Source organism: Xenopus laevis, chromosome 5L (assembly GCF_017654675.1).
Source record: "Xenopus laevis strain J_2021 chromosome 5L, Xenopus_laevis_v10.1, whole genome shotgun sequence".
NCBI lineage: Eukaryota > Metazoa > Chordata > Amphibia > Anura > Pipidae > Xenopus > Xenopus laevis.
In genome coordinates this window covers 92,879,995-92,894,386 of record NC_054379.1, presented here as the reverse complement: position 1 = coordinate 92,894,386, position 14,392 = coordinate 92,879,995, and the positions used below count along the sequence as shown (strand labels likewise).

The window sequence follows — 14,392 nt, the reverse complement described above, 5'->3', positions numbered from 1 at the left end:
GTTATTGGAAAGCACATTGTGGAAGTTGAAACATTAGGGATGCAGGCGTTTTGACAAAGGGAGAACGCATTTGGCACAAAGACGGAAGTTGTCCTACAATGGACACCGTACATTCAGCCTTAGTACTGGCAACGCGCCCCTACCGGCTGCCTTACGTGCTTCAGACAGGAAATCGTCAGGCCAGTTTGGCTTCATGTTCAGACGGAGGATATTCAGGCACGCTGTGTCAGTGATTGTGCTCTGAACAAGCATGGGGCTAAACTTAACACGGGCACTCCGCAACTTTAACCTTGAAAATCGGGCTCATGGGCTTATTGGCAAGGAGAAGCCAAGGCCTGCACCCTCCCACCCGAAAACAGAGGATGCACTGAGGGCAACCAAAACACGTGAGTAATGGGGGGGGGACATGTTTACTCACAGCAGCCTAATATTGGCATTCTCACTGCTTTTGTGTTTTTTTATGAGCAGAATTTTTTTTTTTTATATTATATATTCTAAAACATTTACTAGATGGGATGTGAGAGAAATGCATGGTGGGAATTGTAGTTCTTCACTTCAGTGGTTAGAGGTCACGACTCGTGAAGCCTCTCCAATTTGCCTGAGAGGGGGAAAAAATTCCTTCCTGACTTCTAAATGGCAATCGTTTACAAATGTAACAAATGGGATCCTTTATTGCTGATTTTCTTGAATAATATTTATTTGGGGTGCATTTCTGTTTTAATCAGATCACCCAGACATTGAAGATAAAATCCGTAACAAAGATAATCTGCTTCTGACAAGGCTGAAAGAAGTTTATGTTGACTCCAGTGACCCATCTTCTGAGGTAAAAGTTATTTAAGCCTTCTTTTTTTTTTTTTAACTCCAGCCAAAAGATGGATTTCTTTTGTTTTGTTTTACTATACTTCAGAACCAAATTCTCTTACAATATAAAGTCCATGCTGTGTGCGTGTATATTATATATGTGCAGTATATTGTTGCTCCCATAAATTTAATTAAGTGACAGCAGCACAGAGCATGTGCAGTGAATCAGCAGAAAATAAGTTGGGGAGCAAGCGGGGCATCTTTGAATTCACAAATCTACACTGCTAAAGGGCTGGGGTTGCCTTGGGCTGGTACAGAGTTTTTGAAAAATAATGTGCAGCATTTTAGTCTACTTCTTTGTAGGACAGTGCAGTTATTTAGTAACGGCAGCACCAGACTGGGGTATCTGGAAAGTAATTATATTCACTGGAGGTGCCTAACACCCCCACCTCCATCTGAGTGATTAATCCTTTCCTTCTACTTTAAGCTTTAGTTTTTCTGTTAAAGAAGAAACATGAAGTAATAAACAGCATGTTGTACAATGTGTAAAGGAATTAGTGTAGCTACATCATTGTGATTATAATGACTTCTCAGCAAGCACCATAGAGCGATCCTCTTCTCATCAGGTAAGTCATTAGAATCACTGGGGGTGCCTAAAATTAGTAAATGGCATGTTATGAATTATGTAGAGGGATTTATGTAAGTATATCAGTTATATGCCCCTTTTAACTGTGTATTGAAAATCTGATCAGTACGTCTGATGGAACTGCCCTGAAGTAGCTGTGTGAGTAGAGAAAACAAGCTCACGCCTTGAATGTATTGAGAAAAACCCTGGAACTTGAGTGTATTTGCTTGGTAAAACAAGTAAGCCAACAATTGTTGCATTTATAAAGAAATGTGATATTGATATATTTTTTAACCATTTAAATAGGTACAAACCAAAGAGAGTGCATCTGCGCAAGAAGAGCTTAGACTTCCAAAACTTACTGTGAATCGAGAGTCCCTTATGGATCTGGATGTAGAGAGTATTCCTAAAGGAAAGATTTCTGTGCTTGAGGCACTGACACTTCTCAACAACCATAAAAATTCTCCAGAAACCTGGACTGCTAAGAAAATATCAGAAGACTACCACTTAGACTCCAAGAATACCCAGGCACTGCTGGAATACTTTATACCTTTCAACGTGAAAATCATTCCACCCAAAGACAAGAAGCAAATTACAGACTCATAGAACACCGGAACTTTATAGCAGAAGGCAATTATTCATATTTATTTGAGAACTCTGATCTGATGAATATCTTGTTTTCTTTAACCCTTCTTATCTGTGATTTCTTGCATTAAAGTCTTTGTGGTAATTGGATAGTCTGTCCCAGTGTACTCACTTTACTGCATTCCATAAAAACTAGTCTTCTTGCATCCCTTCTTATATATTCAATCTTATACCATATGACACAAACCAATAGAGAGATCAGTTATGTACTTGCTTACCACTTTGTACGTTGGGTGCTCAAGCCCCACACCTTCAACTTAGGGAGCCATACATGGAACACACAGAAAAACAGGCTGGCACTTTCCAGGCCACAAACAGGAGTAAAGTCATCTGAATTGTGAGTTATCCTATCCAATGAATACTTAATAAAATAGCCTAGAAGAGGATCTGTTTGGCAGTACACCTGACTTTCCAAACCAGGAATTCAAAAATAAGCACCAACTTTGAGGCCACTGGGAGTATTCTTCAGAAGCAGGCTTCATAGCATCTGGCAAAATGCCTGTGGCCACTCATATTTTATTTAGAACTGTTGTGTCCCCTTGCTTTAACCCTTTAGATCTTAATGCCCATCTGTCACTCAGGGGCTTCATTATCTTAGCTAATTCTTTACAGGTGCTCATCTTCAATGAGAAGAGACAATACTGAGCACAATTATAGGATATCTCTGAGACAGGTGCCTTACTTTCATTACTGCAATATTCATTATTAATTATATTTATTTCATATGACTGAAAAAGTTCTAAACTCTGGTGTAACAGGGTTTCTTAAAGAAATTATACACTTCTCCATATGCTACTGCTAATGAATTATTATAGATGTTACAGGTAATGGTGTTGTACCATGTTAGCTAGTCAGAGTTATCGAGTAAAAGTTTTGTATGAAACATTACAAAAGTTGTATTACAATGATATTTTAATTGGCTAACTATGATTAACAGTAGCATATGGATATTCCTTAACCATGTTTAAACATGTCCCAGTTGGGGCCTGTGCTAGTAATTACATTTTCATTTCAGAATGCACAAAATGCATGGTTTAATTTCTCTTTGTAGAATCAAATCTTTGCCCAAACACCATAGGCTTTACAGACGGAAAAAGATCAAAGTGAATGCAAGGGATATATTTTATTAAAAAATGTTTTTCAAACACCTTGTTTTTTTCAAATTATACAGTATCTTGGTATTCTGCAGATCAGGGTCCCATATATAGAAATATCAGGCTTCAGGTTTCCTACAATAACTTAATGTGGACAAATAGAAAAAAACTCCAGTCAACATGACTGATTCAGCCAGAGACTAACCCCTACCCCTTTGGTACATGTAGCAATGGCATTTGTTGTCTCCTGCTGGGAACTTTTAGTGCTGTCATGTGCCGTGTGACTTTTATAAAGCTGTTTAGGTACATCTTCAAATATGCAACCTAAAAAAATTGTAGTATCATTTTGTTTCAAAAAATGAGTTTATTTTACAATATGAATTTGCATATTGATTGTCGCTATTTGGATATGATGTTTTCTGAAATGGAGAAGTGCAATATAACCTTATGAATCATTGTAATTACATATAAGGTTATGAATGTTCCTTTTCTTTTGGAAGCATTAGGTAATAAAGCTCTTGTTTTTAAACAGAAATTACCGAGTGCAGTTTTATGAGGTAATATTTTTCAGATTAAATATACATTCCTCTCAGATGTCATGTAGGACCGCTAACCTTTCCCATAAGCAGTAAAATGTGGTACTACTAGTCTGTATAACTGATTAAAGCATACATTTTCAGCTTTAAAGAACATCTATTTAATATTGGTCATTTACAAAGTAAAAGGACGGAAAATATGGACGGAAATCAACATGTTTTGTGGCCACTTGCACCCAGCCCTGCACCATTCTACATTGTCTTACAGACATGAATGTTCCCTATGAATATGTCACTACCTGCATTTGGCTGTACTGTATTCATGAGTGGCAAGTGGAGGCTCTTCCAATCCCCTAACCTGGTGGGTGCAAATTTGCAAAACCCTTAGAATCTTCAGGGCCACTTTAAACATCTCTATAATGCTCGCGTGTTAGTGATCTTAGTCACTGACCTAACCTTTATCGCCCTAGAAAAACTATGCCACTAGAGTGGTATTATTTACAACACCTTACATCTCACTCTCAGTCACTAGGGTCAAGTGGCCAGAAGGTTACCTGAATTCTTTATTCATGTCTCCACTTCCTCCTTCTAGGTAGTCAGAAATAAATAATAATGGCAGTCTGAACTGAAACCTTTTCAGTTGCTCAGTGAACAGAAAAGCCTGTTTATATTGAATACTAAACATAATAAAAAAGCATATATTTGCTGACCCATAGGATTACCTGACATCTCCCTGAGAACTAAACTCAACAACACTGCCCAGTCTTCACAAGCAATTGCTGAGTTTTCTAACTCTGGATGAAAGTGAATGTTTCACCACTGCCTACTATAGGAAATACTATAGGAAATATTGTTTTCCTAATTTATTTTTCTATGATCCCATCTGATGTAGTGATAATAATGATTTTCCTCAGATATGTTTTCCTATTATACTATGCTCTATTAATCTGCATCTGGCCTGCAGTGTACATGTGCTGTAACATTCAGGTGCAGAAAAATGGCAGTTGGTCACATGGTATGCACACTTCCTGTTATATACCCATGATCCCTTGCAAAGTAACAGTTGGTTGCAACGACCCTTGGTTGTCTTTGGTGCTGCACCAGCATTTGGAGATTTTGGAGATTTGAGCGACTTCCAAAGCAATTTTTTTTACAGTGAGAAGAAAAGAACTTATCCAGGATGGACTCTACAATCAATATGATCAAGCAAATAAGATCTCAGCTTGAGGAGGACAGCAGGATGGAAACACATGAGAGGGTTAAGAGAAAGAGGGAGCAAAGCCCAGAGACAAACAACAAAAGACCCCACCAAAAGACAGAGCGAGCAAGGGAGAGGAGAAGGAGGAAGAGGGAGAGGAGGAGACAGAGGCTCTTGTATGAGAAGAAGGAAGAGCAAAGGTGGAAAAGACCAAGAAGCAGCGACAGGGATGAAGCAGAAGGTAAAAAGGATCAGACTATCCCATAACATAGTGTAACTGTCTCTAACTGTCTCTTCAAGCTTGTTACCTATACCCATGGCTATTAGCCACAGGACATCATATTTTGACCTCATTGGCAAAGGCAAATTCCCAGCCTGACTGTAACATGGTATTTAATGTATTAGATACAGTGACATTGGAGCACAATCACTCTAAGGGAAAGCTGTCACTGGTCCATAACTGACATAAAAAAAACAGTTGCAAATGCCTAGCATTAAACCTAGCATTAAACAGTTTGCCTCCTCCAGTTATCCACTTGTGTCTGTCTGACTATATATCTATCAATACCTATTTATCACTCTAGCCAACAAATCCTGATCCTTCCTGTGAATCCCTCATTCATTCTCACTACTATGTTGTTCCCTAAGGAGCTGTGATGCCCATTTCAGTCCTTCTAATGGTTACTATAGTGTCTAGTATAATCCTATGTATGTGCAACACTGAAGGGGGAAATTAAAATTTAATATAAGCTTTATCATACTGGAATAAGAATCAATTAAATGCTGCATTGTTTCTGAAATAATTAAGTTTATATTCACTATCCCTCTCTCAGCATCTGTTTCTATTTATTCTGTCTTCATACAGCAGTTCGGTTCAGATATTCATTGACAGTTAGATCCAATATATCTTATGGGGGGGGGGGCTTCCTTTCCTAGCAAATGTATTAGAGTTCACTCAAATAACTGATTCCAGTACAAACACTAAAAAAAACTGCCTTTTGCACAAATTCTGCATGTAGAGATACAGGATTTCTAGTGATTTAATAGAGTGAGCTCTAATACATTTTCTAGGCAAAAGGAGCCCCCCCCCCCCCATAAGATACGTTGGATCTAACTGAATATCTGACAACCAACTCCTGCATGAAGAAAGACTAAAGAGAAACAGATGCTGAGAGAGGAATAGTGAAGATTAACTTGATTATTAAAGAAATGGTACAGAATTTTTAATTGATTGTATTTAGAAAGTTTCTAATTTCAGTATGCTGAAGCTTGTATTAAATTTTCATTTTCACGATAGTTCCCCTTGAAGCAAAACCCGTGCCTCTCCTATCATTTGTAGTATAACCTCTAGATTGTAAGCTCATATGGGCAAGATGTTCTGACCTAATGTCTCCCTTTATGCTTGTTCTATCCTTTGCCATTGCTTTTGTTATGTGGTTCACCTGAGCCAATAGTATGGTGGTACCACATATGTTGGTGCTTTATAAGTAAGTGATAATAATTATACAGATTCTGCTGAGGTTGAGCACTGTAATGGTTAAATTGAGCTCAGGAGAGGTGGTTAAGAGAATAAAATATGATCAGCCAGCTAGAGTTTCTATGGGAACCAGCAATGCTATCTCTTCATTGGCTGTTAGACTGGAGGCTGTGTTAACCAATCTGAGCTGAGAATAAATGAGCATGCTCATGAGCCAAATGTTAGGCACCCCCAAGTGATTGTATTGACTTACCTGACACCCCAGGCCTGTGCTCCTATCAGCAGAAAACTGCACTGGCCCAAGGTTCTTCTAGTGAGCACCACGGAGCGATCATCTTCCTACTTCTTCACCCTTCAAATCTCCTGGTGCAGATGATTGCGCAGTAGAACGAAATAGCTGGCTTTTTTGTTAAAGCTCAACCTTTCGATCTACTGTGCACGCGCACCTGCGAGAAGAAAGAAGAAGCCGGAAGAGGATCGTTCCATGGTGCTCGCTGGAAGAATCCCGGGCCGTTGCAGGTTTCTGCTGATAGGAGCACTGGCCCAGGGTGTCAGGTAAGTAAATACCACTTGGGGATTCCTAACATTTGGCACCCCCAAGTGGAATATGACATTTCTTCTCCTTTCAGTTATCACTATATTGTATAATTTTAAATTTTGACCAGACCTTTTATACCACATCCACCTGTTCCTTGGTGAGGAAAAAGAGGCATTTGTGTATATTTCCTTAAATTTTGTTTTCAGTTTCTTATTAATAGATCCTCAGTATTATGGCCAGCGCCGGGCCAACCTGGGAAGGGGCCCTAGGCTGCCTGCAGACGCACAAGCGGAAAGTCCAAATGTGCGCATGTGCGGAACCCCTACTTCCGGTTCTGATTATGGCCATAAGATACGTATTACATATTTACAATATAAATTATTAACAGGATTTATTTTCTAACAGAAGGAGAAAGTGCCTGGAAGAGACCACACATGGATGAAGAAAGATGTGATCCACTGGACATTTCCAGCTACAACTTCCATCACGAGCTGGGCAATGGATCATTTGGCAATGTGAGCAATACATGCATGTTTTACTTATCTGCCATTAAATAAAGTACCTATAGTTAACAGTCAAAAACAAAGGCCCAAGGTTTGATCATCTATTTTTTTCTACAAATACTGGTGTAAAGGCCATACAGGGTTGTCACTAGAACTTACTTTGCCCCATAAGTCTTTAGAACCCCAAAGGGGCCTACGTTTTTAGCCTGACTGGAACCCTTCTATGTGGGTGTGCCTGTGTGTTTTTTGTTTTTTTTAAAAATGCATCTAAGTTGCTTCCAGTTTAGTGAAACTGGTCCTTTGTCCTTTATCCATTCTTGGGTAAGCCCTATCTCTAAAGTGGCCTGTGATTGTGGAATTAATTTTACCCCCTTTATGGCAGCCCTGGATCTAAATCAGAAGTCAGACAGAAATGCCTATTGATAGGAACTCAGGATGGCAGGCCTTATTTATTATTTATGTGGAGCAAAGCAGTTGGCAGAGGATCTCTGTTGCTTATTGAATTAAATATTCTGTATATCATTTTTATGATATTAAATATTTTATTGTATAAAATCCTTTAAATTACTTTAAATTATTTGCACATTGTGATGGTTTTCTATCATTTATCCCTTCTCTTTTTTTTAGGTTATGTTAGCATCATTGCCCAACAGAAAGAAACCAGTGGCACTTAAGATCCTTAAGAAAGAAAACATCAAGCTTAAAGAAAGATATGAGACTGAAGTGAAGGTGATGAAGCTGGCTTGGAAATGCCCTTTCCTGTGCAACATCCATGCAGCATTCCAAACACAGGTACAATTAAGTGTCATATTGCAGTGAGGTGTGTTGATGTAGTGGCCTCTTGCCAAGAGAACATACAATTTGCTTTAGAGGGGAATATCCCTATGCGAGTCTCACAGGGCCCAGCAAATTTATACCTGAGTTCAGATTGAGAGGAGGCCTACTTACTGCCGCAGTTGTCTTAAATTACTGTTTTTATTCGAATACATGAAAAAGAACTAAAAGTGTTTGCTGCAAATGATATAATGTTTTGTTTGTTTATTGTTACGAAATGCAAAATAAAAACCTTTAAAAAAAAAGTGTTTGCTGACTAGAAAATATTCTATAGTTCACCTTGGCATTGTATCTACCCATCATTACAAATGAGGTATTGGATCTCTTATCCAAAAAAACGGTTATCCAGAAAGCGCAATATTGCAGGAACGCCATCTCCAAATAATGCATTTTAATCAAATAATTGAAAAATTAAAAAATAATTTCCTTTTTTGCTGTAATCATACAACAGTACCTTGTGCTTGATGGAAACTATGTAACATGAATCCATAGTGGTGGCAAAACAATCCTATTCGTTTTTCTTTTTAATGTTCAAGTTATTATTTAGTAGAGATAAAGAATGTTGATCCAAATTATGGAAAGATTCCTTATCTGGGAAACCCCAAGAACTATATTTGCATAATGCATCGCTCCTCACACAGGAGTAGGTCCGACTTGTGGTTCCAAAGATAATTTGTCTGATTCTGCTGTACCTGCCCTATTATGGCTGAGCTACACAGCAGGGTTGGAGGTTGATCTGGTCCTGGTTCCAGGGCACATGCTCATAGTTGGTGATCAGCACCAGGGAGCAGAATTGAAGCAGAAGAACGTTACAGTCACCATGGTACTCAGCTATGCCTAAGGAGTATAGGGGTGCAGGGCTGCACTTGGAATGTGGTTGCAGCAGTTCAGGAGAGGGGCCTGGGGAGGGGATGTATGGTCACTAATTGAATTTAGTTTTCTTTTATTATTGTTGTGCAGTGGTACCTATGTAACATGTGCTTTCTTTTTCTAATTCTATCCAGCTGCATGCCTTCATTGTGATGGAATATGCAAGTGGAGGAAGCCTACAAGATCTTCTAAACAACAGAGGCTATCTGGACATGGACTCCGTACTGTAAGTGACATACAGCCTGGGGAGGTGTTTTTCTTCATGTAGCAGCCATACATTAAATGTGTAGTAAACACAGTATGGCAACAACATTTTGCCAGAGTGTAGCAGCAACACAAACACTGTACCAGTCCCTGACACACACCACCTTGTCACCAGTCCAGGTAATCCTTGTGGATGCCTTGGCAGAAGCACATTCCAGAGTTAAAACTAAACTTAAACAGCACAGGGCAGCAGCAGGGATCCACGGGACAGAAAGCAAGATGGCAACATGACACTCACTTACATTGTCCTATGGCTGATGTGTTTTTTATTATGATCATAATTCATGATCATGGAGGATGCTTATAAAATTGGCACCCCAGTAATTAAGCCTTTCCTTGTCCTTTAAAGGTGTAAGGTAAAGAATATATATCCACTATGTGCATTTTTTGCTAATTTTTTTCAAAGGTACTACGCAGCTGAGATGGTGTGCGGCCTGCAATTTCTGCACTCTGAAGGAATTATCCATCGGTAAGAACAGTTTTCTATATGATCTTTCTGTAATATGTTTAATAGTTGATATTATTGGGGGCCTTGTATTACAAATCCATTGCAGGATGCAAAGTGCAAAAAATCTGGTGCAATCTACAATATTTTTTGCACTTTGCATCCTGCCATAGGAGGGAGCTGTCATCCGTTTGCCCTCACGCATAACCTTTGTGCATTTTGTTTCCACAAATGGCCATTAGATTTTTCTTCTATGTAGAATTGAAACCGCACATGTTCTGCCATACAAACAGAATTATGCAGTGACACCTGTACTTTACTTTACAGAGACTTCAAACCGGAAAACATTCTGTTCAGCAACAAGGGACACATCAAGATTGCTGACTTTGGATTGGCTGCTGAGAACGTATTTGGCAACAAAACCATCTCAGGATCAATTGGGACATTGCACAACATGGCCCCAGAGGTGAGAGACTTATTACTGATATATGTAATGCACAAAATTTTACAGTATGGAAAGCAATGGAGGCACATTCCATATAATGTTTTTCAGTGGTCAATAATCTGCATCTTAACCTGACATATTGGAGGTCAAACATTTATTCTTCTTCAAATAATAATAATAAATAATAATTTCTTCAGCTGTTATGTATTTAAAAGTATCTCTTTGAATCCCAGCATCATTATTAACCCTTGAATCACTTGTAAAAACAAAGGCTCTTAGCTAGTTGTAGCACCTATATACTGTAGTTCTACCTTTTCTGCACACTGAGAACTGAGTTTCTGTTTTTCTTGGGAGAACTTGGACCACAGATTGATCACAGAACCCTTGAACGCCAAAATTTCATCAAGGCATAAACACAAACAAATGTTTGTAAACTGGAATTTCTGTATTTGATGGGGAATGATCTGTTCTTTATATTTCAGATGATCCAGTGTCAAATCTACAATTCAGCAGTAGACTGGTGGGCTTTTGGGATTGTCTTGAGCAAAATGGCCACTGGAAGATCACCTTTTTATGAAGGCCGTAAAGCAGAGAAATGCATCCATTTTATCCTCAATTGCCAGCCCAGCTATTCAGAACAGCTCAGTACAGAACTGCAAGATCTTCTGGAAAAGGTGGGTGCCAGTGCATCTGATTAGGATATATATATGGCATTTATATGGACTGTAGTTTTGGTTTCTATTAGTAGCAGTAAGTCACTGTTTTTGTTCCCTTAGCTCCTAAAGAAGAAGCCATACCAGCGGCTTGGGTTCAAGGGGGATATAAGGATACACCCCTTTTTCAAATCCATCAACTGGATCAAAGTAGAAAGACAAAATGTCGAACCACCTTTCCAGCCAGAACCTGTAAGTATATGACTGAAATATTGTGAAACCATGGATTACAAGCTACACTCTTTAGTTTATCTAACAGTTCAGCACACTAAATATCCAAGAGTCTTCACTTAACCCAGCAATATTTCTGTATTAATGTGCCTGTATAACAGGAATAGCTCTAGGAGTTAACTCCTTCATGTACATTTTATGTTATAAAGACTGCAACCTCAGTGTACAGTTAGGGGCCAAGCTATGCAAAAATGCCTTATAATATCACATATCACTACATAATGCATCTAAATTCCAGGAGTATTTACAAAGCTGCATATTAATTTTAACTGACTGCAAAGCAAGGAGTAATATAAAGTGGGCATTTGGATAATTCTCTGTAAAAAACTGTGTACTCCAGAATTTCTTTCTGATGCATTTGTCTCCCTTTCATTTAAATAGGTTATAATAAATGATAGAAAAACCCACATATTAATAAATACTGTGGATAGATCTTTTCAGTTGATGATTTCAACATTCACAAAATCATATCATAAAATCAGTTGTAAGTACAAATACACAACTTATAATTATGAGATTTATTGCCTGTATTTCCAGCTTGATAAATAGGTCTCCTGATGTTATGGCAGCAGAGAGTTTTAGTGCAATATTACATGCATTCTTTAGACATGTCATTTGTTTAACATTTTCATTTTAGAATACAACATTTTGAGTAAAAAAAGGCTGAAATCCAAGAAAGTTGTTCAAAAACTCACACACTTACACAATGTACATATAGCACAGCTTCCAAGATATTCTTTTCTAATGTTAGAATACTGCACATATGCAAGCCTAAGCTTGTGCTAGAGATTCAAGGGAAATAAAAGTAAGATGCTGGCATGGTGTTTCCACAGCGTTTACTTGTTCTTCACATTAAAACATTTTAAAGGAACAGTAACTCCAAAATATTAAAGTGTATTAATGGAATGGCAATATGGGGCTGTGTTGATAAAACTGGTGTATTTATTAAAAAGACACAACTATAGTTTACATAAACAAGCTGCTGTGTAGCTATGGGGGCAGCCATTCAAGCACATGATACACAGTAGATAGCAGATAGTTACTGAAGAATCTGATTGTATACTACATAGCTTATCTGTTATCTGCTGTTTGACCTGTGCCTTATAACCTTTTTCAGTTTTGAATGGCTGCCCCTATGGCTAAAAGGCAGCATATTTATAGAAACTATAGTTGAGTATCTGAAGTAAACACACCCGTTGTACCAGTGCAGTAAAGCAATACATTATATTTTCATTGCTTTAAAACACAATTTTTTGGTGTTAATGTTCCTTTAAGAAACACAAATATTGCACAAACATCACCTTAATTTTACAAACACACAGATAGATAGATAGATAGATAGATAGATAGATAGATAGATATACACTTATCAACTGAAGTCAAATATGTAAAAAGAAAAGTAACAGCTTTATATTTCTTTCAAGCAACCAAATCCTGATGTGAGCATTCCAGCAAGTGCCTTAGAGGTCCTCAACATTGACACCGCCTCAACTCACAGCTACAGTCTTCAGGATTTCACATATCTGAGCCCCAGCTGGCAGGCATAAGCCCACTCACTACAACTGTGGGAGAGGATACATCAACTCGAAGTTCAGTTCCCATCCAACTGGAAAACATCTTAATTTGTTCAAAAGCACACCAGTCTGCTGTATGAATTCACAGATCCATTTGCAGCTCTACCATCAGCTTCACCTGATGCATCGTTGCTACATAAAGATCAGCAGCCAACTCCACAAGTCATCAGTCCCACCATCAAATCCATCTCTGGAACTACCATCAAGTCCATCTTGCATTTCCATCAAAGCTACTTCATCACCTATACTTCCATCTCCAGGTGAAAACATTGGGTCTGGCCTACCATCAGTTGTATCTCTGTATGGACTTACTAAGCTACCCTCTCTAACCCTCATATAAATGTGTAAATGTGTAAGTATTTTTAAATGGTGGTAAGTATTTTAAATTGATTAAAAGAGCTGGGATCCTTTGGTTATATAAGTTTTGGCTAAATGATATAACTAAAGGGCTCTTATAAAACAGATAGTATCAAATCAAACTAGACTTAGGGTAATAGTAGAAATGTAAATTCAGAGGATAGTTACAAGAGGATAATAAGGTAAAACTAACATAGGCTGGAAATATAAATAATATCAAATATATAACTAATAAGAAATAATATAAATATATCATAAATAAATATCAATACATAAATAAATATATATATATACAGTATATATATATATATATATATATATATATATATATATATATATATATAATATCAAGTATAACAGTAGCAAATATATTATTAGCTAGCAGGAAATAGATTAATTAAAATAAAGATCTAACAGCAGAAAATGATACTATAATACTGATTATGATAAGATATTAGAAGATTAAATAGGATAGTTCACAAAATAAAATAAGATGTTGGAAGATCACATAAGGTATAACAAACATAATATAAAATATGGTAACACATGATAGGATAGGCTAAAGGCTTAGATGTTAGAAATTAAAATACAAGAGAAGAGGAGAAAATGCTAGACTATATAATAAGAAAGTATAGTATGATAAAATAAAAAGAATATAATAAAATTGCCTATTAGGACAAAACAGAATAGATAAACTGTCAAATATAAGAATATGCAGAAGGGTGTAAAATAACATATAATTCTTAAGAAAATAATAAAGATGTTAGAAGAAGCCATAAGATAATATGATCAAATAAACATAATATGATAGAGTTTAAAGTAGGACTAACTGTTTTATAGATTTAAATTAAAATGTTAGTGGAATACATAGGATATATAAATTGAGCAGAATTTGTTCCAGGAATAATAGGGAGGATTTTTTTCCCTGACAGAAACAAACTATTGAGTTGTTTCCATTGGGTTTTTTGCCTTCCCCTGGACCATATGTTACTAGAAGTCAGGTTAGCACAGCAGATAGTATAATAGGAAATAATAATAAATAATAAGATGGTTAGAGTAGTTAGGGACCTGCTCAGTGAGCCTACCTTGACGTGGTGGCAGGCTTGATATCTTTTAGCCAAATCTAGTCTATGGGCTTCTTCACCTTCCAAACACTTTTTTTTAAAATTTTGATCTGCTTTCCAAAGAATCTGTTCCCCTTCTACTACAGAGAGCAGAATAACTGTAAGCAGAGCCGAAACT

At 37.4% G+C, this 14,392-nt stretch overlaps 2 protein-coding genes across 2 annotated transcripts; both read left to right on the top strand.

Moving 5' to 3' along the window:
- The first annotated feature begins 198 nt into the window (after positions 1-198).
- On the top strand, positions 199-2,161 carry ndufaf4.L (NADH:ubiquinone oxidoreductase complex assembly factor 4 L homeolog). Its single transcript, NM_001096236.1, has 3 exons — positions 199-386; positions 726-823; positions 1,733-2,161. The coding sequence occupies exons 1-3, from the start codon at positions 251-253 to the stop codon at positions 2,030-2,032; spliced, it is 534 nt and encodes a 177-aa protein (NP_001089705.1). The 5' UTR covers positions 199-250; the 3' UTR covers positions 2,033-2,161.
- Positions 2,162-2,313: 152 nt separating this feature from the next.
- Positions 2,314-13,384, top strand: LOC121393740 (protein kinase C delta type-like). The gene is made up of 9 exons (XM_041563093.1): positions 2,314-5,140; positions 7,320-7,429; positions 8,045-8,209; positions 9,256-9,347; positions 9,792-9,854; positions 10,158-10,296; positions 10,758-10,949; positions 11,052-11,180; positions 12,644-13,384. Exons 1-9 carry the CDS (start codon positions 4,882-4,884, stop codon positions 12,764-12,766), a joined length of 1,272 nt encoding a protein of 423 aa, XP_041419027.1. The 5' UTR covers positions 2,314-4,881; the 3' UTR covers positions 12,767-13,384.
- Positions 13,385-14,392: the final 1,008 nt, after the last annotated feature.

Coding starts and splice junctions, on each gene's coding strand:
- LOC121393740 (XM_041563093.1), top strand. CDS start 4,882: ATGGACTCTACAATCAATATGATCAAGCAAATAAGATCTCAGCTTGAG. Junction 7,430..8,044: donor GCAATGGATCATTTGGCAAT/GTGAGCAATACA, acceptor TCTTTTTTTTAG/GTTATGTTAGCATCATTGCC. Junction 10,950..11,051: donor TGCAAGATCTTCTGGAAAAG/GTGGGTGCCAGT, acceptor TTGTTCCCTTAG/CTCCTAAAGAAGAAGCCATA.
- ndufaf4.L (NM_001096236.1), top strand. CDS start 251: ATGGGGCTAAACTTAACACGGGCACTCCGCAACTTTAACCTTGAAAAT. Junction 387..725: donor ACTGAGGGCAACCAAAACAC/GTGAGTAATGGG, acceptor TGTTTTAATCAG/ATCACCCAGACATTGAAGAT. Junction 824..1,732: donor CCAGTGACCCATCTTCTGAG/GTAAAAGTTATT, acceptor CCATTTAAATAG/GTACAAACCAAAGAGAGTGC.